Source organism: Callospermophilus lateralis, chromosome 3, assembly GCF_048772815.1.
Source record: "Callospermophilus lateralis isolate mCalLat2 chromosome 3, mCalLat2.hap1, whole genome shotgun sequence".
Taxonomy (NCBI): domain Eukaryota; kingdom Metazoa; phylum Chordata; class Mammalia; order Rodentia; family Sciuridae; genus Callospermophilus; species Callospermophilus lateralis.
The window spans coordinates 172,648,054-172,674,432 of record NC_135307.1 but is presented as its reverse complement, the minus strand read 5'-3'; the positions used below and the strand labels follow the sequence as shown (position 1 = coordinate 172,674,432).

Sequence of the window (26,379 nt, the reverse complement as noted above, 5' to 3'; positions counted from 1 at the left end):
CTTGAACGAGCTTTTTTCCCTCCTCCACACCCATCCTCCCCTTAAAAATTAATATATTATTATGGTGCCCTTTTTTTTTGGGGGGGTGCAATGGATTAAACTTAGGGGCACTCAACCACTGAGCCACCTCCCCAGCCCTATTTTGTATTTTATTTAGAGACAGGGTCTCACTGAGTTGCTTAGTGCCCTGCTGTTGCTGAGGCTGGCTTTGAACTCGCGATCCTCCAGCCTCAGCCTCCCAAGCCACTGGGATAACAGGCCTGCACCATGCCCGGCCATTTTGCATGAACAAAGAAATGCAAGGAAGCGACCTGACCGTGAAGCGGGACTCCTCTGTGCCCACGCCCACCACAAATGGCTCTCCTGTCCGAGAACACCCCTCCCTCTTTTGTTCACCTTGCTGTGGCCACCCTGGACACCTCACTCAAGGGACACTTCCGTGTCCTATTTCTTGACCACCCCTGCTTTCCTCCCGCTCTCTGCCACCCCTCTCTGACTCCCCCTTTATCAGGTTCCCACACACTGGGAACTCTAATGGCCATCCTGGGCCCCTGCCTCTCTGCACCTCCTCTAGGTCACGGGTGGCTCCTCAAAGGGGACCATAGGTCTGTGAAAAGAATTCAGAGGCTCCATGACCTTGAGAGAAAAAAATGATGTCTTTGGTCAACTAACTTGTACCTAAAGGTTCCCATTTCCTTCAGCTAAGAGCTTGGGCCACAAACCAGGCGGATCTCGGGGGATCCCTGGACTTCGCGGCCAATAGGACTCACGGGTATTTTCATACTTCACGCAGCTGGCGACTGTCTCGTGAAATGGTGCTCCTTCTCGTCGTGATTATGGACATGGGGAAGCCCATCGTGCTATGATTTTATTAAAGATTAGATTTTAATATTCGTTTTATAATTTCAAAATGACTAGATGTTCTTATGCATTTATTTTATGTGTTTCTGAGGAACAATCCACACGTATCATCCAAGGCCAAAGGACCCAAGGCTCCAACAGCATCGGGGCCCTGGCCAGGCGCCCGACTTCTCCTGGGACTTCCCTATCCCCCACGCTGACAGGACGTCACCGCCTCCCCTGGACTTCTCCCCTGGACGTCCTGCCAGCTCCCCTGACCCTGCGCCCCACTCTCCCACATCTTTCCCATCTCAGTAAACGGCCCACCTGGTTCTGAAGCCCCCGACCCAGACCTCCACCTTGACTGCTCTTTTTCTCACCCGCCACATTCACCCTCTGGCGGGTTCTGCCCGCTGTGATGCCAACGCAAATGTGGAATCCTTCGCCCACTCCCTCTTCTCCACGGGCTGCCTCTTTGGATCCTCTCCTGCTAACTCAACTGCTCAGGAATCCGAGGGGTGGCTGGCTGGGGCACCAGGGGACAGGGCCACAGAGTGTCTGAGGCTGGTCCCCGACTTTGCCGTGCAGTAAGAAGCTCCTGGACCCTGGGTACAAACGCGGACCCCCAGGCCTGAGCTTCTGCTACTGGGGTCATCGCAAGCTCATTCCTGAGCTGGGACCTTCCCGGGCATCTCTCCCAAGCCTCCCAGAGGACTCAAGACTTCTCGCCCTGGGGCTTCTTTAGGCTTTCTGGGGACTGAGGGTAGTTTGGGGTCACCTCAATTGACTAGAGCTCCCAGAGTACCCTCTGGTCCCCCATTGGTCCTGAGGCTCCAAATGGCTGGGCTGGGCAGAGGCCACCCACAGCTGGATCCTATCACCCAATTTGCCATGCCGCCCACCAGCACGGGTCCTGGGGCGGATGATCTGAACCAGATGGGCCCAGTTCACTGGCTGGGGCTCTGGAGATCAAATCCACCAAGACGGTGGGGGCTGGGTCTGCCTGGAGCCTGGGCACCAACTGGAAGGGCAGGGGAAGGATTCCAGGGAGGAGTGGGCCCAGGCTCTCCAGACCCTCGGGCCAAGACAGGGGACAGGGTTTAACCTCCCCCACAACCAAGGCCTACCAAGAGGCTGAGCGGGGGCCCTGGGCTACTAGCCCCTGCTCTCGGCCCTGGGTTCAAGTTTGGATTCTGCCGCACTCCAGCCTGGGCCCTTGGAGTTAAACATGTCTCAGAGCCTCACTGTCACATCTGTGAATGGGAAAGTAAACCCTGTTGGAAAGAAGGCATGTGGAAAGGGCCTTAAAGAGGAGTTTCGCCAGGCAAGACCCAGGGAAGGGAGGGACGGGAGTGTGTCCGCTATTTGAAATTCAAGCAAATCAATAACACCTCGCTCTGATGTCTTTCTATGGAAGGAAAAAGCATTCGTCAACTGCACATCAACAAATGCAGAGAGGGCAGCATGGGCCCGGGTTTGAGACGCAGCTCTCAGCTTGTTGCCGGGGGCCTTGGGCAGATGCCTTAGTCTGTCAGAGCCTCTTCCCTCAAATGATGATGATCACCCCTCCTAGCTCCAGGTCATCCGGAGCATTCTGGCATGTGAAGGGCCTGATGAGTGGCCACACAACCCAATAGTTAAAAAGAACAAGGCTGAGCTTCACTCAGCAGGTGGGCTGAGAAGATGCCCCGACACTCTCCAGTAAAAACAGTAGGGTGCTAAGTGCTACCAATAGTGTGGACCTACTATGTGTAAGGAAGATACACACTTTTTTTTTTTTTTTGGCACCAGGGATTAAATCCAGGGGCGCTTAACCACTGAGCCAAATCCCAGCCCTTTTTGTTTTATTTAGAGAGGGTCTCCTCACTAGTTGCTGAGGCTGGCTTTGAACTCATGATCCTCCTACCTCAGCCTCCCGAGCTGCTGGGGCGTGTGCCATTGTGCCCCCTAATAACGCTTTTCTGTAGGCCTGGAGAGGGCTTCTGTCCACACCAGCCTGTGTGGTCTCTCAGAGCCTCAGTTTCACTATCTGAAGAATGGGCACAGAGACGGGGGTCCTGAAGGATGGCCGCTGTCCTGGCAATCCCTGTGGTGCCCCTTACTGTGAACCAGGAGAGCTTGGGGCCCCTGCAGTAGCCTCTCAAGGGCATCTAGCCCAGTCCTTTACAGGAGGGCTCTGCGGTTGGACCCACTGACAGAGGAGCAACTGGGGGCTCAGACACGACAGGTCACAGTCAAGATGCTAGGTTTGTCCCCAGGTCCGCTGGTTTGGAAGGCCAGGTCAGGTGGGAGGGTCGGGGCAGGGCAGTGTGAGGACCAGCCCTCCAGCCAGGAGCTGGGAAGACCCGGCAAGCCCCGCTGTGGGCTTCTACCTGTTGACCCATCTGCTGGGTTCCTGTCCCAGGCCTGTTCCTGGACCAGACCAACAGAACCAGGGTCTGGGTGAGCCGGGCTGTGAGCCAGGTAGAGAAAGCAGAGATCCCCTGGAGCCTCCCCCTGGAGCCTCCCCCTGGAGCCTCCCCCTGGAGCCTCCCCCTGGAGCCTCCCCCAGCACACTGCAGAGGCAGAGACCGCAGGGCTAGGGGCCAGGGCTTCTCCACCCCCACGACAGGTCCCAGCCCTGCATCTCTGGCCATGTGACTTCAGTCAAATGACTTGACCTCTGTCTCTCCAAGCCCTCAGAGGGGTCCCGGCTCCTCTGTCTCTCGGCTCCTCGATCTCTCCGGCGCCCCATAGCCCTGTGGTCCCTCGTCTCGGCCACATGCCAAATCTGATCGCCTCTTCCCACCACCGTCACCCCTAGTGGGGCACACGCCCCCTCACTGCACTCTCAGCCTCTGTCCTCAGTCCCACAGCCTCTAAAGTAAGCCCAACACATACGTAGCCAGAAGGTCCCGGAAAACCCAAGTCCGACTGTGGCACTCTGTGCCCCAAACCAGGCGGTGGCCCGTCACTTAGAGAGAAGCAGGCTTCTTGGCAGTTTCTTTTCCAGGAAAACAAAAGTCTTTGCTTTGGAAATTTGCAAGACCACCACAATAAGCAGGGTTCAAGCCCGGCTGCCCTGGGGGGGTGGCCATGAGGGTGAGCCAGGACGTGGCGGGGGAGCCTTGGGGTGGCACAGAAGGGCTTTAGCAGAGGTACATCAGGGGCAGTGCCAAGTGCGGAGATGGGGTACCCAGGAGGACCACTCAACCCTACCCCCTCCATTCAGAGATGGGGAAACTGAGGCCCCAGTCGGGAGAGGGGTACCGAGAGGACACATGGACTAATAGCCACCTTTGGTCCAGATCTGTGAAAACCTGGGCGTCACAGCTGGTCGCATGACTTCCTGTGCGTGTTTCCATTTACATGTAAATTTTTATGATTTTAATTGTTTTGAATGAGCGATAGAGACACATTGTTCGGAATTCCAAGGAGCCAAAGGAATGAAATGGAAAACAAATTTCCCAGCGCCGCCCCAGCCTGCGGTTCCTGTCCCTACAGGCCACCGAGGGAGTTTCCTGGGTTTCCTTCCAGAGAAAACTACGCACACCCGCCGCGAGCATGCTTATACCCCCGTCCCCTGCCCTGTAGTCTGCTGGGACGTGGGCTTGGGGACCTGCGCCTGGCTTCTTTTTATTTGACATAATTATGGAGGTTTCGACACATCCATCCAGTGACACTTGCCTGCTGTTGAACAGCTGCGTGCCGGTCCACCTAGGCACCGCTGTCCACTCATCGGATCCCCAAAGGCAGAGCCTGTAGGTTGCTTCCAGGATTTTGCCATCACCAAGAGGTCGCTGTGAACGTCTTTGTGCACCTGTCATTTATCGCCCCTGCAAGGCTTCCAGGGAAATAGATCCTTCCAAGAGGCACTGCAAGTTCAAGGGTGTGTGGCCTGGTGATTGGGACTATTGTTCTCTCCTCTGCTGGCCCAGGGAGTGTCTGGGCAGTTCCACCCTATGCTTGGAGGAGCCCTGGAGTCTGCAGAGGTGGCCGCAGGAGCCAGAGGGCTCGCAGACTTGCAGACCCCCACTTCTCCCCAGCCTCTTTCTGACTCCCCACCTGCTGTTCTCTACTCCATGGCGGCCCATCGGGGTGCCCACACTGGTTTCTGCAGGGCTCCATGCCACTAGAAACCACCACTGCCACTTGTCATTTGATTCCCCAGGAGTATCAGCCCCCGCAGTGCAGGGATTCCCCTGCCTCATTCGCTGCCACGGCTTGAGGCACACAGGTAGCCCTCAGTCAAAACAGGCAAGCAGAAGGAGCGCGAGTTCAAAGCCAGCCTCAGCCACTCAGTGAGACCCTGTCTCTAAATAAAATATGAAACAGGGCTGGGGATGTGGCTCAGTGGCCGAGTGCCCCGGGTTCAATCCCTGGAACCAGACCTCCACTCCACAAAAGAACAGACGAGCTGGTTTTATACCCGGGCACCAGATTTCCACGGGCCAGCTGTTTGGTAGCTAGAAATAAGGTTGGGCCTCCAGGTCCCGGCCTTGGCCACTGCTGGAGCCCTGAGAAAGGGCAGCGGGTGGAGCCCAGAGACTGGACAGACATCCCAAGCAAGGGCAGGAAAGGAAAGGGAGGAAATGCCAACATGGAGACGAGAGCCTGGGAGGAGTGGGGGGGGTGGCAGAGGAAAGTTCAAGAACGAGTGAGGCACAGTCTCTATGCTCATTCACTTGTTCAGGAAGTCGTTCGGAGTGCCAAGACCTGTGCAGGGGAGAGCGGGCCAGGGGCTCCCAGTGTGGGGCTGGGGGCTCGGTGCGCACACACTGGCTCAGGCCTTGGCCGTCTCGCTCACCCATTTTGCAGACAAGGAAAAGGGGTGCAAAGAAGCCAGAGCCTCGCCTGAATCACAGGCGGCAGAGGATGGATTTAAATGAGGACATTTGGGTAGAAGAAGGGCGGACGGACACACCCATGCCTGGCGCAGGCGCAGGGGCGCGCGCAGAAATACCTCAGTGACTCCCAGCAATCGGTGGCTTCCTGTGTGTTCATGATCACAGGGAAAAGTGCAGGCATCCAGCACCCAGGACCCCATTGGGCCACGTGGCGGCCATCCTGGGGGCCCCGGAAGTCCCTGGCCCTCGTTTCTCCCGTCCCACTGGGTGGCGATGGCTGTCCTAGAGATGCTGGTGTGTTCGGGCCAGCTCACGGGCTTGCCTTCTGTCTGGTCACTTGCTCTAGGGCAATAGCCACGTGTCCTGGAGAGGAACCGAGGCTTCACCCATAGGCGCACCAACGAGCCAGCCGAGGAGCACAGCCCCAGCTGACCCTGCGTCCCCCCGGAGAAGACCCCAGTGCAGAACGGCCTCCTCCGTCTCCTGGATTCCCCCTGACTCTCAGAAACGGAGAGCTCCGAGTGTCCGCGGTCATTTTAGGCTGATATGTGTCCTAGGGGGCTTGGCTTTGCCGCAGTCACCCCCTGGTAGCTCTGATCCCTGCTCCGGGCTTGGCCAGTCACACCTCCCCACTGCCACCCCTGGACCTATGGGCCCTGCAGCCAGGCTCCCTCCTGCCCAGGCCAGCCACCCTCTGGTTCCTCGCAGACTGAGGTCACTTGTCTTGTCTGGGAGCAGCGGCGCCCAGCCTCCCCCAGCTGATCCCCTCCCTGCAGGGAGTCTGTGGCCTTTCCTCCAGGTCAGCTCAGAGGTGGCGCAGGGAGTGGGCGAGGAGGCAGGCAGGAGTCGGAGACCAGCAGGACCTCATGGACCTCTGCGCGGCCACAGTGCCCCAGCAGGGGCCCAGCACCTCCGGACTCTAGCTGTGGCCTGGAGTCCAGTCTGGGTGTGGACCCTCCTGGGAGCAGGGAGCTGGGGCCTTTCCTTTCTGTGCAGTGATGTGGCTTCTCAGAGCCACCGTGGCCTCACTGGAAGATGGGGCTCATGGTCCCCCACTCCCAGATGGGCTGGGCAGAGCCTAGGAGTGGCCACTGGGATCTGTTCCCTGGGCTGGGATTCTGTCCAGTTTGTTCTTGGGGTCAGCACACAGTAGGTGCTTACCAATATTTGCTGCATATCTGTGGCCGTCCTGCCTTCTGAGTCTCACCTCTCATGGGGTCCTCTGTCCACCCATGGGTTCTGCCCTTCACAAATGAGTAAACTGAGGGCCCGTGAGGCCAAGCGTTACCCACAGCCGTAAAAGCCCATCTTGCACCTGTGGCAGCCCAGGCAGTCCCTGCAGCTGGGGTGTCAGAGAGAAGATCAGGGCAGGGGGGGAAGGACCCGTCCAGATGTCCATAGCCACTGCCCATCACAGAGTCATCCTCAGTGGGGGCAGGATGGAAGCATGGCCACATCAGTTTCGGTCCCCATGGTCCTCAAGAACAGTCTGTCCCAGAAAGGTCTGGCCTGGTCCCTCTGTGCACTCCACCCCCTCATGGTCACGCCCTCCTGGCCCTGTGTGCTCTAGCCACACAGAGCTCCTTTCACCTCCTCGCTAGGTTGCACCCCAGGGCCTTTGCACTCGCTCTTCCTTGTGCTTGGAATTCTTTCCCCTTCTACTCTTAGCCTGGGAACTACCAACCCAAACTTAAGAGCCCAGCTCTGTTCTCCTGATGCAGTCTCTCCCTCCAGGTCAGGTGCCTGTTATATGTCCCGGGACACGGTGGTCCCCTGCCCCTGCTTTACAGCACATATCATGAATGACCACTACATATGAGAAATTACTAGGTGTGTCTGTGCCTCTGCCCCAGAAGGACCGGGATGTGCCTTCCTTGCTCAGGGCTGAGTCCTCCCACCTACCCAGGGCCTGGGTCCAGAGCAAGCTCTCAGTAAACTCAGAGGAAGGCGTGGGCAAGGGAAGGCAGGAGGGAGCGCTCAGAACTGCAGGCGCCGGCACCTGTGCACGCTCAGCTGCCTGAGACCCCACAACGGCAAGGACATCACGGATTTTCACGACATCATGACATGCTGTGTGTCCTGTCACCACTGGGGAGGACAAACAGGAACTCTGGGCCCCATCTAACTCTGCCACTCACCTTGGAGTGAATGAGGCCAGGTCACTCCTCTACCCATCAGTGTCCCCGTCTGTCCAAGGAGCTGGTGGAGAGAGGTGGTCTGCACAGGGGTAAGACTGGGGGATTGGAGCCGTCTGCTGGGGTGCAGGCCCTCTCTTCTTAGGGCCTCAGCTTCCCACCCCAAATGAGGATCCTGACAGTCCTCCTGTTTCGGGGGCCAGGCGGTTGGGGTTTAGCGGGGTTTAGCGAGCTGAGCCAATGTTCGTAAATCACGTGCCACAGGTCCTGGCTCGGAGTCCCTGTGTGGATTCAGTGTGGCCTTGCAACACGGCAGGAACAATAGCGGCTTTTCCCATCCCGGCCAGCCCGGGCACCGCGTCTCCCTTTCACAGATGGCAAAACTGAGGCTCATTTTGCAAACATTTGCAGAGGTGCCCCTTCCACAAACACAAGGCCCGGCCAATACAAGCAACTCATAGAAAGATGCGATCGATGGCAGATGGTGTGACGTCACATAGGTAGGAAACACACTTACTCCAGGTTGGAGAGGGACAGGCACAGGTAAGGGGTGATTAGCACCAAATTCAGAATAGTTCTGGGAGAGGGGGGAGGAGGGAGGACACACACTTCGGCAGTCCTAGGTAACAAGCTCAGGTCTCACTCTAGGCCTGCGCTCCACCACTGAGCTACGTCCTCAGCCCTTTGTTTCTCACCTTGTTTATTTTCCCATTCCACTTACAACCTCTTATATGTAATTTAGTATAACAATGAGGGTCTCCCTCCGTTTCCATGCAATTCCCCTTTTCTCTCCCTTTCCCTCCCACCTCATGTCTCTGTTTAATGTTAATCTTTTCTTCCTGCTCTTCCTCCCTGCTTTATTCTTAGTTGCTCTCATTATATCAAAGATGACATTTGGTATTTGTTTTTTAGGGATTGGCTAGCTTCACTAAGCATAATCTGCTCTAGTGCCATCCATTTCCCTGCAAATTCCAAGATTTTGTCATTTTTTAGTGCTGCGTAATACTCCATGGTGTATAGATGCCACATTTTTTTAATCCATTCATCCATTGAAGGGCATCTGGGTTGGTTCCACAATCTAGCTATTGTAAATTGTGCTGCTATGAACATCGATGTGGCAGTATCCCTGTAATACGCTCTTTTAAGGTCTTCGGGGAATAGTCCGAGAAGGGCAATAGCTGGGTCAAATGGTGGTTCCATTCTCAGCTTTCCTAGGAATCTCCATACTGCTTTCCAAATTGGCCGCACCAATTTGCAGCCCCACCAGCAATGTACAAGAGAACCCTTTTCCCCACATCCTCGCCAGCACTTGTTGTTGTTTGATTTCATAATGGCTGCCAATCTTACTGGAGTGAGATGGTATCTTAGGGTGGTTTTGATTTGCATTTCTCTGACTGCTAGAGATGATGAGCACTTTTTCATGTACTTGTTGATTGATTGTATGTCCTCCTCTGAGAAGTTTCTGTTCAGGTCCTTGGCCCATTTGTTGACTGGGTTATTTGTTATCTTATTGTCTAATTTTTTGAGTTCTTTGTATATTCTGGATATTAGGGCTCTATCTGATGTGTGAGGAGTAAATATTTGTTCCCATGATGTAGGCTCCCTATTTACTTCTCTTATTGTTTCTCTTGCTGTGAAAAAACTTTTTAGTTTAAGTAAGTCCCATTTGTTGATTCTTGCTATTAACTCTTGTGTTGAGACAGGGTCTCACTAAGTTGCCGAGGTTGGCCTTGAACTTGCGATCCTCCTGCCTCAGCCTCCTGAGTAGTTGGGATTACAGGTGTGCGCCACTGCACCCAGCTAAGATTTCCCAAATTTGAACCCTGAAAATTAACTATAAAGCTGAGCAAAGCCACAAGGCTGTTGGCCAGAGGCGGGGTGGGGCCTGGAGCTCAGGTCTGCGGGGCTGCGGGAGCAGGTTTCGTCACCTTGTTGGCTCATCCCTCCCCCGACCCCCTCGGCCCCCACAGCCCATCCGCATTCTCTGCAGAGCTGCCTCCCGGGGTTCCCCTCGGCCACTTGGAAACTGTCTTCCTTCCTGCAGCCCTGCTTGGTGACCACAGTGTGTGCATGGACCCCTGGACACTGGACTAGGGTCAACAGGGGGGTCCAAGGGATCTGCTGGCCTGAGCTTCCGGGGCTCTGCTGGTCTAAGGAGAGGCGGCTTTGCTCTCAATTTCAAGGTTCCCGAATCCGTTCACCCCAGACACCCCGGTGTTAGAGTTTGTGCTTATGTGGTCTTCCCCGGAGGTGGTTTTCCTGAGCCCCACTTTGCAGATGAGGAAACGGAGGCCCAGGGAGGGGGAAAGGCTCTTGTGGAGACGGGACATGGAGAGGCTGCAGGGCCCTCTGCCGCCCCCCTGCAGCCTGGGCTCCCCGCTCTGCGCACTCCCCAGCCGGCTCCCTGGCCTCACCCACCCCAGGAGCTGTCTGTCCCCCTGTGTGAGCGCTGACCTACTTAATCACCACGGTCACCTCCAAAGCAGCTTCTACGTGTGTCACTGTCTCCCAGGTGAGGAAACCGGGGCCTGGAGCGGCCCAGGGTTGATTGGGAGGACGCAGCCAGTGGGAAGAGGAGCCGGGGTTCAAGTCAGTGGCCTCCCTGGGACTGGGCGGGGGAAGGGATGGCCACCAAAGGGAGACTGGCAGCGGCTGGGTCTTCCCTTCCCCCAGCCAAGGACAGCTCCAGGCTCGCAGGGAGCACCTGAGTCCACAGGAGCCTGGAAAGTGGGGAGCCCCAGGTGGGTGTCCAGGGGCCCACAGTGGACAGGTCTCGGTCCCCTTGGCCTCCCGGGGCCTCAGTTTCCTCATCTCTTCATGCACAATCTCACTTCATCCGGGCATTTTGAGAAGCAGATGCAAGAATCTGCACAAAGTCCACAGGACGGCAAGGGGCACCCAGTGGGTGCTCAGCATAGCCCCCGCAATTCTTATCTTCCTTTGTCCCCCTCACTCTGGGAGGCCAGGAGCACATGGGGTTTCACTTCACAGAGAAGCCAGTGGAGGAGGTGACTTCCCCAGGTCCCACAGCAGGTTGGCGGCCCCCCAGAACGTGACTTCTGCTCCCAGGTCGGTCTAACCCAGACTCCACGGGCAGGTCCATTCCAGACATTTCTCTGAGGTTAAGCAAAGGCCCTGAGGCCAGAGCTGGCCGAGGTGTGGGCTTGTCCAGGGGCAGATGGGGCCTGATTCCTCACATTCCCTTCCTGAGGGGAAGGGGAGAGGGTCTGCGCAGATCCCAGCCCCAGGCACTCTGGGTCCAGGGTGGACAGAGCCAGGAACACGTGACCCTGCCCTGGGGGACGGTCCTGCCAAGCCACGTGGACAAGTAAACCTGTTCCTCTGGGGAAAGCCAGAGAGGCCTGCTGCACCCCATCTCACCCCAGGCACCAACCAGCTGGCCGTCCCCAGGGTGATGGCTCTGGACAGTTCCAGGTCCCTTTGCGGAAAAATAACCCTTTTGCTCCTAGAAGCGGAGGTCCTTCGCCCCACCCCATCCCCCAGTGCCAAACTGCCAGGAAAGAAGCCAGCCGTGGGGTCAGGATCAAACCCCAAGATGCGGGCTTCAGCCACCGAGACCCACTTCTTGTTTGGATAACCGAAGGCCGAAAATGCCAAGAATTCGCAGGCAGCCTGGGAGGCCGGGGCCACTGGGAGGGTCCTGGGCCAGGCCGGGACCCCACACTGGGCTCCCGCTGGGTGCTCTCGGACCCATGTCCACCTGGCAGGCCTGGACCCTGCTGGGCTGGGGACCGAGGTATTCTGAGGTTTGACGCCAGGGACCTGGGGCCATCCGCAGGCCTGGGCGGTGCCAGGTCGGGAGGCCCCTGCCCGTCCGCGAGCCCTCCCAGGCTCTGGGTGCAGAATGCGAAGAGAGGCCCCAGCCGAGCAGCCTGGCCATTGGGTGGGTGCCGACCTCGGGGCTCTGGGGACCCAGGTCGGTCTCCAGTGTGGACAGCCAGGGCCTGGAGGGCGGGTGGAGGACCGCGAGAGGGACGGGGGAATGTGGGGAGAGACGGACAGCCAGACAGGAGAGGACCAGGGACACGGAGTCAGCGAGAGCCCTGGGAACCTGCAGGGGACACCTGGGGAGCCAGAGGGACGAAGACGGAGAGAGGAGAGCCCAGAGCCAGGCGGCCATCGCTGGCTCAGCCGGGAGAGCAGAGGGGCGGCAGGTGCCAGGGTGGCTTGGTCTGGGCCTGGATTTCCTCACCTGTAGAAAGGGACAGAGGGAGGAGGCCGAGATGGCACGTCCTGGCCGATGAGCTGGTGAGCAGCCTGACGGCTGTCCAGACGCCAGTCACTGGGCAGGGGTCTTCCAGGAGGAGGAGGGAGGGGGAGAGAGAAGGAGGAAGGGTGCACAGGAGGGGGAGGGGCGGGAAGAGGGAGCGAGGGAGGGGGTGAGCCTGGGACTCCCTGGAGATCCATTCAGAGGTGAAGGGAGCTGCCCGCTGTCTCCAGAACCTGGATCCCTGCCCCCTTGACTCTGTGCAGAGTCTGGAGGAAGAATCTGCACTGAACCCAGAGGCGCTCTACCACTGCTGCATGACCAGGGCCAAGTCCCCACCGCTGGGTTTCCTATACACTGAAGAACAGCAGGGGAGTTGGGGGCGTGGACTGGGCAAGCTCAGCTGCTGGAGCGCTCACCCAGGAGTGCTCCCTCCTTCTCCCAGGTGAGCGGAATCTCCCTTCCTTCCTTCCTTCCCTCCTTCCCTTCTTTCCTCCTTCCTTCCTTCCCTCCCTCCTTCCTTCCTTCCCTCCTTCCTTCCTTCCTTCCCTCCTTCCTTCCTTCCTTCCCTCCTTCCTTCCTTCCCTCCCTCCCTCCCTCCCTCCTTCCTTCCCTCCTTCCTTCCTTCCCTCCTTCCTTCCTTCCTTCCCTCCCTCCCTCCCTCCTTCCTTCCCTCCTTCCTTCCTTCCTTCCCTCCTTCCTTCCTTCCCTCCCTCCTTCCTTCCTTCCCTCCTTCCTTCCTTCCTTCCCTCCTTCCTTCCTTCCTTCCCTCCTTCCTTCCTTCCCTCCCTCCCTCCCTCCCTCCTTCCTTCCCTCCTTCCTTCCTTCCCTCCTTCCTTCCTTCCTTCCCTCCCTCCCTCCCTCCTTCCTTCCCTCCTTCCTTCCTTCCTTCCCTCCTTCCTTCCTTCCTTCCCTCCTTCCTTCCTTCCTCCTCCTTCCTTCCTTCCTCCCTCCCTCCCTCCCTCCTTCCTTCCCTCCTTCCTTCCTTCCCTCCTTCCTTCCTTCCTTCCCTCCCTCCCTCCCTCCTTCCTTCCCTCCTTCCTTCCTTCCTTCCCTCCTTCCTTCCTTCCTTCCCTCCTTCCTTCCTTCCTTCCCTCCCTCCCTCCCTCCCTCCCTCCTTCCTTCCCTCCTTCCTTCCTTCCCTCCTTCCCTCCTTCCCTCCTTCCTTCCTTCCTTCCCTCCTTCCCTCCTTCCTTCCTTCCCTCCTTCCTTCCTTCCTTCCCTCCTTCCTTCCTTCCCTCCCTCCCTCCCTCCCTCCCTCCCTCCTTCCTTCCTTCCTTCCTTCCTTCCTTCCTTCCTTCCTTCCTTCCTTCCTTCCCTCCCTCCTTCCCTCCTTCCGTCTGAATCCAGAGGTGCTCTACTGCTGAGCCACATCCCCAGCTCTTTCTCCTATTTTCTCTGGAGACGGGACCTTGCCAAGTTGTTGAACTCAGGATCCTCCTGACTCAGCCTCCCAGACCAGGAGAAGAACCAGAGGAAGGTCCCGGTCACAGCCTTGGAAGGTGGTGAGCATCCCAGCTGGGACCAGGGGGGAGAGCCTTGTTCCAAGGGGCCAGGGATTGCGTGCCTCAACCATGGGGCGGGGAGGAGGAGAGACCCCCAAGCTACAGGGCCTACATTTATTTCCAGTAAGAGCCGTTAAGGGAAGCAGTCAACAGGTACCAAGAACTTGCATTACCATTACCATATGGCGGACCCTCTGTCTCTGCTGGGTGCCCGGATCCCACCTGAGACACAGCAGGATGGGGGTCCCATTGAGACCAGCATGGATGGGTGATGACCTGGCCCTTTGGTGACATTTGCACCTTTGGTCCAACTTGACTAAGACTAAGTGGGCTTGGGCTCGGCTGGCGCTCAGATGGGAGTGGAGCTGTGTGCCGTGCACCTGTGGCCAGCAGCGGGCTGAGCGCGGTGCCCGAGTGGTCTCACCGGGGTCCCCGCCGTCCCCTAGCACGCTGTCACCTTCTCCACTTTGCTCATCCTTGGTCACAAGGCAAGTGCGTGCCAGGGTCAGACGTGAACTCAGGCTGGTTGGGCTCCCATGGGACTCTCGGGCACCCCGGTGCTCTTGATGACCCCCCCCATGGACACCCAGAGAGGACACTCCACCACAGGATGAAGGGTCGGGCCAGGGAGTCCTTGGGGTCAACTCCACTTGCTGGCTCAGCCAGTGCTCCCAGCGGACTCAAAAGGGGGACAAGAGCGTGAGACTTGGGGTGGAAGTGCTGGCAGTGACCAGGGGGGAGGCCTGAGCCAGGGCCATGGCTAGGGATGGAAAGTCAGGTGACCTGAGCAGGGAGCCAAGCAGACCCCCAGAGCTGGGTGGTGTGACGTCCTAGACAGAGACGGCCCAGGAGCCGAGTCCCAGGCAGCCCTGGGGGACACGCCCACAGGCCCTGGGTGCCCGTTGGGGGCACGTCCTGTGAGGAGTCGGGGTTTGGGACTCAGGATCCCGTCAGGAGTGAATCGGTGACTTTGCTGAGTGGAGATAGAGGGACAAGGGGACGGCCACACCTTCACTCCCTTGCAGATATTTACCAACATATCTGTCACCTTCCTCAGTTTGTCACCATGAGGGTGGAGGCCCTGGGAACCCAGTGAACCAGACACAGTGCCTGTCCTCTGGGGGCCCAGACCAGGACGAGAGCTCTGCAGAGCGTCAGATGAGCCGTGCCAGGGCGCCAGGGAAGGGAGGGAGGGGACAGAGGGCTCTCAGACCTGGGGTGGACAGGAGCACCTCTCTGAGAAGGTGACACGGGGCAGGGGAGCCGAGACCTGAAGGAGTCGGTGAGGCACCTGGGAGTCTGGCAGAGGGGAAGGAGCCTGGGCAGAGGGCCAGCGTCCCCTGAGGCCTCAGTGAGGGCCCTCGGTCTGTGGGGATGGCAGCAGGGAGCCCCTGCAGTGGCAGGCAGGGGACAGAGGTGGCAGGGGTGGGTGGGGGCCACGGAGGGAGGGAAGGTGGCCAGAGCAGTGTGCTTGGTGGCAGGGACTGGCCAATGGAGACCCTTCCCAGAAGGATGGTGTTGGTCACCAAGATGGAGCTTGTCAAGGGGTCAAGTAAAAGGAAGGCTGAGCCGCAGCCACGGGACTTGGGAATTGGCAGGTGACCCCAGGACAAGGAGCCACTGGAAAGTGAGGAAGAGTGAGCTGGCAAGAGACTCGTCTTTTCTCCTCCTCCTCCCCCTCCTCTGCCCCTCCTCTTCATCTCCATCCTCACCTCCTCCCTCTCCTCCTCCTCCTGCTCCTCTTCCTCTCCCTCCTCCCCTTCCTCTTCCTCTTCTTCCTCCCCCTCCTCCCTCACCTCCTCCTCCTGCTCCTCTTCCTTTCCCTCCTCCCCTCCTCCTCCTCTTCCCCCTTCCTCTTTCCCCTCCTCCTCTTCCTTTAATCCTCCTACCTCCTCCTCCTCTTCCTCTTCCCCTCCTCTTCCTCTTTATCCTTCCCCTAATCCTCCTTGTCTCTCTCCTCCTCTTCCTCCCTCTCCTCTTCTTCCTCTCCCTTTTCCCCTTCCTCCTCTGGTGCCTCTCCCTCCTCCCCCTCCTCCTCTTCTTCCTCTCCTGTTCTTCCTTCCCTCTTCCCCTCTACCTTTTCCTCCCCTTCTCTCCCTCCTCCCCCTCCTCTTCCCCCTTCTCTTTTCTCTCCCTCCTCCCCCACCCTCCCCTCCTCCTCTTCCTCCACTCCTTCCTCTCCTCCTCCTCTCCCTCCCCTCCTGCTCTTCCTGCTCTTCCTCCCCCACTTCCCCCTTCTCTTCCTCTGACCCTCCATCTCCTCCTCTCCCTCCTCCCCCTCCTCCTCCCCGTCTCCTCCTTCTTTGTTACACGAGGTACTTGGGTGTGAGCGGATGCTCAGGGGAAGGACCAGCAGAGAAGTCTGAGGGTCTCGTGGGGTGGCAGGGAAGTGGCCTAGCCCAGGGAGACCCTTCTTTCCCTGAGCCTGAGGGGTCACCCTCCGCCCCCGCCCCTTGTTAAGGAGGGGTCCCTGTCTGGAGCATCTGGGTGGGGGAGGTGGAGTCGGGCTGGAGGAGGAGGAGCCTCTCTGTCCTGTGGACTCTCCCATGGGACTCGGTGACAGCTGCTTGGGAGACGCACAGGGTTGCCCAGGCAACTGACTGGGCATTGGGTTGGCTGCAGGGTGGAGGCCAGAGGGACCGGGTGTGGCTGGCAGGCAGGTGGGACAGGGGAGCTGGCGGGGCCGTAGGAGGCCGGCAGAAGCAGCGGTAGGGCTGTGTGGGGAGCACCTGTGTGGGTGCGGGGCCGCCTGACCTGGGCACCGTCGCACCTGGCCTGCCTGGAGAAGGGTGAACAGGGTGCTGGGACCGTCCTCTGGAAGACGGAGGGGACGCGGGCTCACATGCGATCCTTTCAGAGCTCCACTCGTCACCCCAGGTGCGCTGTCCGTGGGCGCCTGGGTCCGACTGCCCAGCCCATGCCCACGCGCCAGGGGATCACAGGTGTCTGCTGGCCGGTGCTGCCCAAACCGTCTGCCAGGCGTGAGGGTCAGCGGCATGTGGGGGACACACCAAGCCCCCGCCTCTTCCCCCGTCAAGTCCGGCTGCTGTTAACTGCATCCTGAGCCGGCTCAGGGCTGCCGCGCCCTCCACGCAGACCGTCCCGTGTCCTGGGCCTCGTCCTCCTGCCCCCACTTGGCCCCCAGTGGCCCTGCCAGCTCTATCCTGGACCCTGCGGGTCCTGCTTGCCCCCCGCCGCCCCAAGGATGCCTGTTCCCTGCACCCAGAGCCCACCTGGGCCTCATGGTAGGTGCTCAGTGTTTGCTGAAAGAATTGAGAGGGTCGGGTGCCCTCAGTGACCCCGCGACCATCTGTCCACCACGGCGCACCCACTCCACCCGCAGAACTGGTCGGCGCCCCTTCCCAACATGCCAGGACCCCACCCACCCCGCGCCCAGGCCCTCCTGCCGCAGGCCCCATCACCTGACGCCGGGCGGCTGGGGGGGCCAGTGTCCTCCCCTGGAGCCCCCTGCAGTCCCTCCTGCCCCCTGCAATGAGCTGGGGGTTGGCTGCTGCCCGCTCAGGACTCCACGCTGGGTCCCTGACACCAGTGACCCACAGGCCCTCACAGCCAGCCCTGCCCTCACCTCTGGGGATCCACCTTGGACCCTCTTCTCCCTCTTGCTCTCTGCTCTGCCTGCTCTGGCCACCGTGCCTTCCCCAGGTGACGACCCCGTCCCTTTTGTGTAGCCCTGGCTGCTGCTGGGCCCTCTGCCTGGACACGCTCTGTTCTCCGTCACCCCCTCTGAGACATCCTCTCCAGTGGTCTGACCTCAGATGGCCAGCCCTGGCCACCACTTGCCCCACACTCCTCTCCCATTTTGGGTCCCCATCAGACACAGTAGACACCTCTATGCCTCTCCCCGGTTCACCCAGAGGGGCTGTCCCCCCCACTGTGTCTGTTGGACCCCTGCACGAGGGGCAGACCCGTCTGTGGCAAGGGCGCAAGGAGGTTCCACTGAGCACGTGAATGAATGAATCCACGGAGGCGGCAAAGAGCCTGCTTTCCTGTTCTGAGGCCGCCCGGCCTTGCTGTGTGGCCTCGGGCCCATGCCTGGAGCCTCACATCTCAGTCTCTGCCCAGGGAGGGTCCTGGGGTGACCCATCTCCCGCGGGTTGGGAGGTCCCCCAGGTGGTAGGTGGCCACACTCACCTTCTGCAGCCGCAGCGTGCTGTTCTCCAGCGCCTTCTCCAGCTGTCGCATCCGCTGGGCCCGCCAGGTGCCCAGGGAGGCCGAGGGCGCCGCGGGGGACACGTCCCTCTGGAGGCTGTCGGGGCTCCCGGGGTCCCCGGGCGGGCAGGGCTGCGGGTCGGGCAGCACGAAGGTGTAGCTGCACGGGCCGCTCTGGACCAGGTGCACCTGGCGCTGCGCGGCCGCCTCGGGTCCCCTCCTTTGGGCTGCAATCCTGGTGGCCACCGCGAGGAGGAGGCCGCCCAGCAGCATGGCTGGCCGGGAGAGCATCCGGGACGCGGTGCGGGCGGGGGTGTGGGTCGGCGCTGCCGGTGCTCAGGCCACCGCGGGGACAGCACAGCCCCTGCCGCCCAGCCCGGTGCCGGCTCTGCGCAAGGCTATTTATGCTCCTCGGTCCAGCTGCTGGGCTTCCTGTCGCCCTGGCCTCGGCGCCCACCCCCAGGCACCCCTCACTGCTGTCCTCTCGCGTCCCTTCCTTCCTCCCGCTCCTGCCCGCAGGCCTGGCTCAGCCTCCACGCCTCGGGACCTCTGCTGTCCAGCGGGGCCTGGCCTCCCTGCCGGAGGGGGGGGAGGGGAGGGAGAGGACGGAGGGGAGGGGAGGGGAGGGGAGGGGACGGAGGGGAGGGGAGGGGAGGGGAGGGGACAGAGGGGAGGGGAGACACAGACACGCGCTCGCACCGCGGCCGGCCCTCGGCCCCCCTGCACCCCCAGGCCCCAGCGCCTCCCCCTTCCCAGCCCCTCCACCGTCCCCTCTGGTTCCATGCGACAGCTGAACTCCAGGGAGTGACCCCGCCCCAATCCCAGAGCAAAAGGGGAAGGGGGTGGGGCGAGGCCAGAGAAGTGGGTGCCCCTGGGTGCTGGCTCCTGTCCTCGCTTTTCCCTGGGCCTGGGGGATGTCATGCCCTGGGGCGCCCTGGCTCAGCCGCTGTGACATAATGAGTTGTCATGTCCTGGGCTAGGCTGTCCTGGGGCTGCCTGGGGCTGGGGTGAGGCGGTGGACTGTGGGGAGAAGAGCTTGGGGTGCTGAAGTGTCTTGGCCCAGCCCCACACTCCCGCCCCCCAGAACCAGGGGAGGCTAGAACTAAATTCCCCCCTCCACGCTTGGCCGGGACACCTGGGGTGGGCAGCTCTGGGCCTCCGCCCCCTGACTGTAGACTGGTGTGACCCCCGTTTCTCCCGTGGGGAGGGCGTGTGAGTGTGCAGTGTGGAGACTGAGGAATTCTGTTTGTCGGTCACAATCTGGCTCCACTACCTATCAGCTGTGTGACTTTGGAAGGTCACTTAACCTTTCTGTGCCTTCATGGTGCATGAAAATCATCAAATGAGTCTGGGAAGTGCTGGCACCAGGTGAGCACAAAGTCAGTGTTTTCTGTTCCATGTCTGTGTGTCTTCCGCCCCCAGCCCACGGAGTTCAGATCCCAAGAGGGCAGGGATGTGTCCCTGGGGCCACAGTTGCCAGGCCAACATGGCCAGGTCAGTGGGCTCTCGGGAGTGGGTGGCCTTTGGGCCTCTCTCCCTGCCTCTTTCCCGCCGCCCGCCGGGCTGGGCTGTGCTGTGCTGTGTTTTCCGGAATCCTGGTGGAGTTTTGAACGGACAGCGGTCCTCCTGAACAGGGCTCACCCGGGGGCCTGGGGACACTGAGCCAGGTGTAGGGCTCTGGCAGGAAGAGCAGCCACAGCTGGATCAGCCACCAGCAGGGCCTGGCCTTCCTGTGTGCGCAGGGCCAGCGCTGCCTCAGTTCCCTCCAGGGTGGACGAGGCCCCGGGAGGGGGAAGCGCACTGCTACAGGGCCAGACGCACGCACCCCAGAGCCGGGTGCAGCCCAGCCCAGTGGCGCTGTCACTACAACGGTGCTGGCGGAGCAGGTTGATGATCCCAGTTAGGCCAGAGCTTTATTCTCCTCATTTTATAAAATGGAAAAACTGACCTCCACCCAGAACAACTGAGTGATTTGCCCAAAGTCACATGGGGAAGCAGCTTCACCCCTTTGCAGGAGGGATGTAGGCAGGAACACAGTGCCCCGTGGGTGTGGTGGTGTGCCCCGCCTGCTTGGGCCCCACCCTGGGCCCCAGAGTCTCCAAGCCAGCCCTGCTCACCTCTGTGCCTTCCCTTCAGCTCTGCCTTCTCAGTGCTTTGCCTCAGGACCTTTGCACACGCTGCTCTCCCTTTCCAGAGCTTTGCGGTCCACCCAGCGCTGTTCCTTGTTTCCTTATTGCTCCAGTCACTGTGGCTGCTGACAGATCACCTCTGTGCTTAGTGTCATTTCCTCCTTCCCCTGTAGCACCTGGGCTGCCCTGGTGGCTTCAGGCAGCTGGGTGTCTCACAGGGAAGAGGGCTACAAAGGTGCTCCACCGGGAGCCAGGAGGAGACGGTATCATCGTTCAGGACCTATTCAGAAGCCACTTGTATTCTGTACTGGGCCCATAGATTACGGGGCTAGCTCTGCCCAGGAGAGCTTCTCCCTTCCCCTGTCCCTGTCCCTGCTGTCCCATCAGACCTCTGGCCCTTCAAACGTTTCTTTCCCCTGCCCTCTCCTCACTGTGGAGGGTGGACTGGAGCCAGTCTGTCTGGACTGGAATCCTGATTGTGCCTGTTGGGTGTGGTTTTGCCCAATTTGCTTAACCTCCCTCTGACCCTCAGTTTCTTCTTCATTGCCTAGTAATGTTGCCTAAGAGGTTAAAAAGCTCATCCCCGGAAAGGGGTTAACGCAGAGCCTGCTGCACACTATGTGCTCAATAAATGACAGCTGTCTCCATTCCCCTCTGCTAGGATCTGAGTGTCGCCGGTCCTGTGCTCAGGCTCACTGCAGTTTCCACGAGCGTTTATGGAATGAATAATCCCCACTCCTGAGGGGGGCGGGGAGCTGGAGCTGGAGGCCAGGTTCCTTTACTCTGCCAGCCTGTGGCTCCCATGGAGACAGAGCCTGGAGAATACACTAATGACATCTGAAGACTTTCACTGTTGCTCAGCTCGTGGGAAATGGGAGCTTATTGGCCAGTGTAACTGAAAAGTTCAAGGGGTCTGGCTTCAGATATGGTTGGATCTAGGTGTTTAAATGCTACTGGGATTCCCGCTCCCCCGGCCCAGGCCCTGATTTTCCTCTGTGGGCTTCACCCTCTGACAGTTACCACCACTGGTAGCAGCAGCTGCAATCTATCAATTCCCAACGTCCCCTGAAATGGATTGCCTGTTTCCTGATACCTCTAGGGAAAGTTCCACTTTAGGTCACGAGGCCATTCCTGGACTGGTCACTATAGCCAGAAGAATGGAATAATTGGGTTCATCAGACTGGGCCATGGATCCAGGCCTGGAGCTGTGGGTTCAGGTCAACCTCGTGGGATCCAAAGGGACTGAATATGGGGTGAAGTGGCCAGAGGGGGTTGGACGTTGGTGGGCACAAAGCACCTGTCCCCTGCCCACTGCCTGCCCAGCCTGGCCATTTGCCAAGTGGATCCATTTCCCCCCATGAACCAAGGGAGTTTCAGAGTCACTGGGGGTTCCAGGGTCCTCAGGGCTCATTTAGGTCACCAGGAAACTCATGTCCACCGGGGAGGCCACAGCCCAGAGCCACGCCAGGATCTCTTGTCCTGAAAGAAACTGATCTGTTCCTGGGAATGAGGCAGGACCACAAGCCGATCTGGGCTCATCAGGTATCTGGATTCAGAAGAGGATTGTCACCAGCCTGGGTCCCCACTGCTAGCTGGCTGCCATCAGTTGGACACCAGTTTCCTGCCGTCCGATGCTTCTCTGGCCCCACATCTCAGGGCCCATGGTGGATGTGGAGGGTTGTAAACTGGTCAGCTTAGGCAGACCCCAGGCCTCTGTACCGCGCTGTTAGGTCCCCGAGGCCACCGCCTGGCACCCCCACAGCCATTGACAGGCGTGTGGTGAGGTCCTGGCAGGAAGCCCCGGGGCTGAGGACAACCCCGGGGGCCAGACTGTCAGAGTCCCCAGGAGGCCAGATGTGAATCTTTGAAACAAGTAATCAGTGTCCAGCCAAACAACAATCTGTCCTGTCCCCTCTCTGCCTCCACCCCCAGACCCAGAGCCTCAGGACGAGCCGGGCCGGACGTGGCCTCCGCTGCGAGCCGGACCCAGCGCTCAGGAGGCCCCGGGGCTGAACCCTGATCCTGCTCCTTTGGCAGGTGAGACCCGGCTTCCGTGTCTGCGGGGAGAAGGGTCCTCCGTGGGCGGGGCCCGGGGGGCTAGGTCCCTGCACTGGGTCGCAAGGCACCCAACTCCGCGCACTGTGACGTCCCCCGCGGCTCAGGGGTGAGCGCGCAGAGGTGCTGGAGTGGGAGCGCGGGGGCGGTGACAGCCGGGACCCAGTCAGCGGATCAACCCACTGAGGAGGGTGAACTGCGGGTGACCGTCCTCAGGTGTGGCTGGAGGAAGTGGTCCCTGGGGACGTGCCGTGGGCTTCATGCTGGGCCCCTGGTGAGTGGAGCGCTCTCCTCTCTGCTCCCCGGTGCCACACCAGGGCGGCTGTCCCCCCACCTGTGACGTCCTGCCTCACTTGGGCCCAGAGCCATGGAGTCGGCCGACCGTGGGCTGAACCTCAGAAACCAGGAGCCCAAATGAACCTTTCCTCCTCTCGGTTGTGCCTGTCGGGTCTTTGGGTCACAGTGACAAATCCGCCGACCCAACGCTCGCGCCTCTGTGGCCGCGGACAGGTTCAGCAGAGGCTCAGCTCTGCTCTGTCGGCCTTGAAGCAGCAGCTCGCAGGCTGAGGTCCCCAGGCACTGAAGCTCCTTCACCCACAGAGCAGACTGTCACCCCCGGACAATGACATCCGCCTCCTCGCGTGGCCGGGGCTCCAAGAGCAAGAATCTCCAGGGTCAGTGTCGGCAGAAGACCCGCCAAGTCACGCAGGGCTCCTCTGCCTCCCATTCCCAGGGGCAGTCAGAGTCGCGGCCAAGTCCAGGGGAGCGGCAGGCGGTGGCCCTGATGGGGAGCATGCAGGACGGGAGACACAGCTGGGGCCACTTTGCAGAGGTCCACCGGCCAGAGGAGGCTGGGTTCAAAAGGCCTTCAAGTGCTCGGCACCTGAGTCCTCCACGGACGGTGTCAGTGTCCCCTGGCTGTCACTGGAAGGACCCGGAGCCTCTTTGCGCAGACCCCGTGACAGCTGCAGGTGCAGGAGGAGGCAGAACGATTCCCACTGGGCCTGCCGGAGAAACTGGCCCATAAGTGCGTTGGGATTTGTCCCAAGTCACCCAGTCCCAGCGCCCAGTCCCAGAGACGGGCCTCGGACTCAGCAGCCTCCGCTGTGAGCGACGCTGCCTCTTTCTAGGTGTCCTCCCTGGCCTCAGGCTCCCCTCTCCACCATGGGACTGCCCGGCGCTGGTCCCTCAGGGGAGCCGGGTGGAAGATCTGCGCCCCCTTCCCGTGCCCAGCCCGGGCCCCCAGCCATGCCCATCCTCTCTCAGGCCTGGGGAGCTCAGCGGCCACTGAGCCCGCCTTGGCGCTCACTGCCAGGTCGAAGGGCAGGTCTATTTTGGAACCTGGGACCCGTGGAGGCCCAGAGGAGCCTGTGACCCAGAGAACCAACAGCCCCTCTGTGTTTTGTTTGTTGTTATTAAACAAGCACGACGTGTCCCTCGCGGAACAGTCAGAAAGTCCGCATTGTCAAGCGGGAGAAAATAAACGCAGCCTGTGCTACCAATAGCCAGAGGCAGAAGCATAGCTAAGGTCCTGGGGTCATCCCTCTACCACCTCCTGCTGCCTGTGGATGCATATGGCGGATTTTGGGGGGAGGGGAGTGTCAAAGATGGAACCCAGGGGCTCTCGACCACTGAGCCACATCCCCAGCACGATTTTATATTTTTTTAGAGACAGGGTGGTGCTGAGTTGCTTAGCGCCCCAGTAACAGCGAGGCACTGAACTCGAGATCCTCCTGCCTCAGCCTCTGGAACCACTGGGATTATAGGCATGCATTGTGCCTGGTATTGCATATGGTTTTTTTGGTGAGGTTTCTAGTAAAAGAAGAAGAAGAAGAAGAAGAAGAAGAAGAAGAAGCAGCAGAAGCAGCAGCAACAGCTGTAAACCATTTTACCATTTTCTAAATTTTGTTTTACTTATTTTGGACTTATCTTTTGGGAAAAAAGATGACACAATTTCACGTGGCCCATGCCTGTAATGCCAGCAACTGGAGAGGCTGAGACAAGAGGATCGTAAGTTCAAAGCCAGCCTCAGCAATGGCGAGACACCAAGCAGCTCAGTGAGACCCTGTCTCTAAATAAAATACAAAATAGGGCTGGGGATGTGGCTCAGTGGTGGAGTGCCCCTGAGTTCAATCCCTGGTACACCGCCCGGAAATCAGACAGATGCTCAAGTTAGTACAACATCCCCACATCCCATCCTCCCACTGGGCACGGGTCAACCTTGGGCCTATTTGTCCTAGATTTGGAAAGAAACGAAAGGCTCCAGGTGAGGCCGGCCTCCTTCCTCTCCCCCCACCCCTGGGGACACCCTCAGGGCACCAACAGTGCATCCTGGTTTTTTTGTGTGTTTTCAAAGCTTAGATACAAGCTATTACGCAGGCTGCAGTGTTCTGCCTGCACTCTGTGTTTTCCAGATTCATCCAAATCACACACAGAGGTCTTATGACCAAGGTCATCTCGCTGCTGCGGCCGCGGCATCTATCATTAGCCGCTGTTTGTTTACCCCGCCCTCTGCGGACGGATCCCTGGGCCGGTTCGGTTCTTCTGTTCCTCCTCGCCTGCTGCTGTGGCCGTCCACCCGGGACTTGGCTTTCCCGCGGGGCCAACCTGCTGGCCAGCAAAGGTAAGCTCACAGGACAGTCACCTCTTCTCGTGGACTCGGATCAGGAACTGCCCTCCTCAGCGCAATGTCTGTCCCGCGGGGGCTGCCTGCCGGGAGCTTCCCCGTGATCCCTCCTGGTTGGACACCAGGGTTTGCTTCTGTGGGAGACGTGAACCCCACCGCAGACCCGCTGGTCCCTGCCAGCCTCTCTGCAGCAGGGCCTCCTCCCTCCGCCCTGGCTTTGGCCCTGTGGACTGTTTGGCTCATGCGACGTTTTTCCAAGGCGAGGCTTGGGCAGGGTCCTGCGCTGGGACCCTCCCGCGCATGCTCCCTGGAGGCGCGTGACCACCAGGTGAATGCACCCGAGGCCTCCATCCCTCCTCCCGACCCAGCAGCCCAGGGCCAGCCTAGACTCTGGCCAGCTGAGCTGCCCAGGCCAGAAGAACGACCGGGGACCCAGAGAGCTGAGAAAGGGTGACTTTTGCTTTGAGCCACCAGCCTTGGGGCAGCGCTAGAGGGAGAGCTGATACCCCCCGCCCGGCTCCCCCTCTGATGGCCCAGCTCCTGGCTGTGACCCTCAGGCTCAATGTTGAGCTTGTTTCCGGAGGATAACGACACTTCCCCGCAGGCCTGTCCTGACTGAGCGGTGGTGGGCCGTGTCCACGGGCGCCCCGGGCGGTCAGCTGAGCCTCTGGGAGGCCCGCAGGTCCAGTCTCGGGACTTGGCGGCCCTCTGCCTAGAACTTCCTCCTTCACAGCAGGAAAACACCAAGCTCATGGCATGGAATCTTAAAGAGTTTGTTAAAAGCGAGAATATTGGGCAAAGAGATTCGTGGTCTACAATTAAGGTTTAAAAACACACAAAACTTCAGCCGAGGCTTCTCAGATCAGACTGTGAATCATGGAAGATGGGTGAATTAAAGGTCATCAAAATGAATCATTTGCATTCCTCTGAAGATACTAAAAAGACAATAAGGAGAAGAACAAGCCGCAGACTAGAAGAAGCTGTTTGTAAAGCACAGATTTCATAATGTACGTCTGGAAGACGCACAGAGATCTCAACATGCAATAATAAGAAAACAACCCAAAGAAAAGACGGGCGAAGTTTTGAACAAAAGCTCAATGAAAGAAGAGACCTGACGGCCAAGACGCAGGTGAACAGGTGTTCAGGATCAGGAGACACGGATGCAACCCCAGACATAGCCAGGTGCCACTCTACACACCAAATGACTGATGAAAAATGCTGTGAGCCTACAATCCCAGCAGCTCAGGAGGCTGAGGCAGGAGGATGGAAAGTTGGAGGTCAGCCTCAGCAATTTAGCAAGGCCCTAAACAACGTGGCGAGACTCTGTTTCCAAATAAAAAGGGCTTGAGGTTAACCACCCTCAGGTTCAGTTGCTGGCGATAGGTGCTGGGGAGGAGGTGGGAAGTGGAACTCGGAGTTGCCCATCACAGGTGGAAATGCAAAATGGTGCCACACTGTGGGAGACCGATGGACAGCTTCTTGTGAAGTTAACGTTACCTCATGACTCAGCAGTTCCCCTCCCGCAGGACTGCGCAGTGGAGCCCGCGGGGCGCAGCGGTTCTGAGCGTTGGCAGTGGAGGCTGCGCGGGGGAGGAGAGGCCGCGCCGCGGAGCTGCCCCACCTCTCTGCTCATCTCCCAGCCCCCGTCCCTGAAGCCCACCTCGGGGCTCTGCAGGGCTCTCCTGGGCCTGGAAGCCTTTCCTGGCGTCTGGCCACCCCCGGGGGCTCCCAGGTCCCTGCAGGGGCGCGCCCCCATGAGCCCTTTCCCATCCTTGCTTTGGCGTCTCTGCGCCACCTGGCCACCGGTCGCTGTTCCCAGGTCCTCTGCTCCGGGTTTGCTGGTCCCCTCCCCCCCCCCCCCCCGC

The 26,379-nt window shown here is 59.6% G+C and overlaps 1 protein-coding gene across 1 annotated transcript in view; it reads right to left on the bottom strand.

The window, feature by feature from the left end:
* The window catches only part of Angpt4 (angiopoietin 4), a 42,990-nt gene extending 24,995 nt beyond the window's left edge, over positions 1-17,995 (bottom strand). Inside the window, exon 1 of the mRNA XM_076849457.1 lies at positions 17,687-17,995. Within this exon, the coding sequence (XP_076705572.1) occupies positions 17,687-17,995 (309 nt within the window). The remainder of the gene's footprint in view (positions 1-17,686) is intronic.
* Between the last annotated feature and the right edge of the window lie 8,384 nt (positions 17,996-26,379).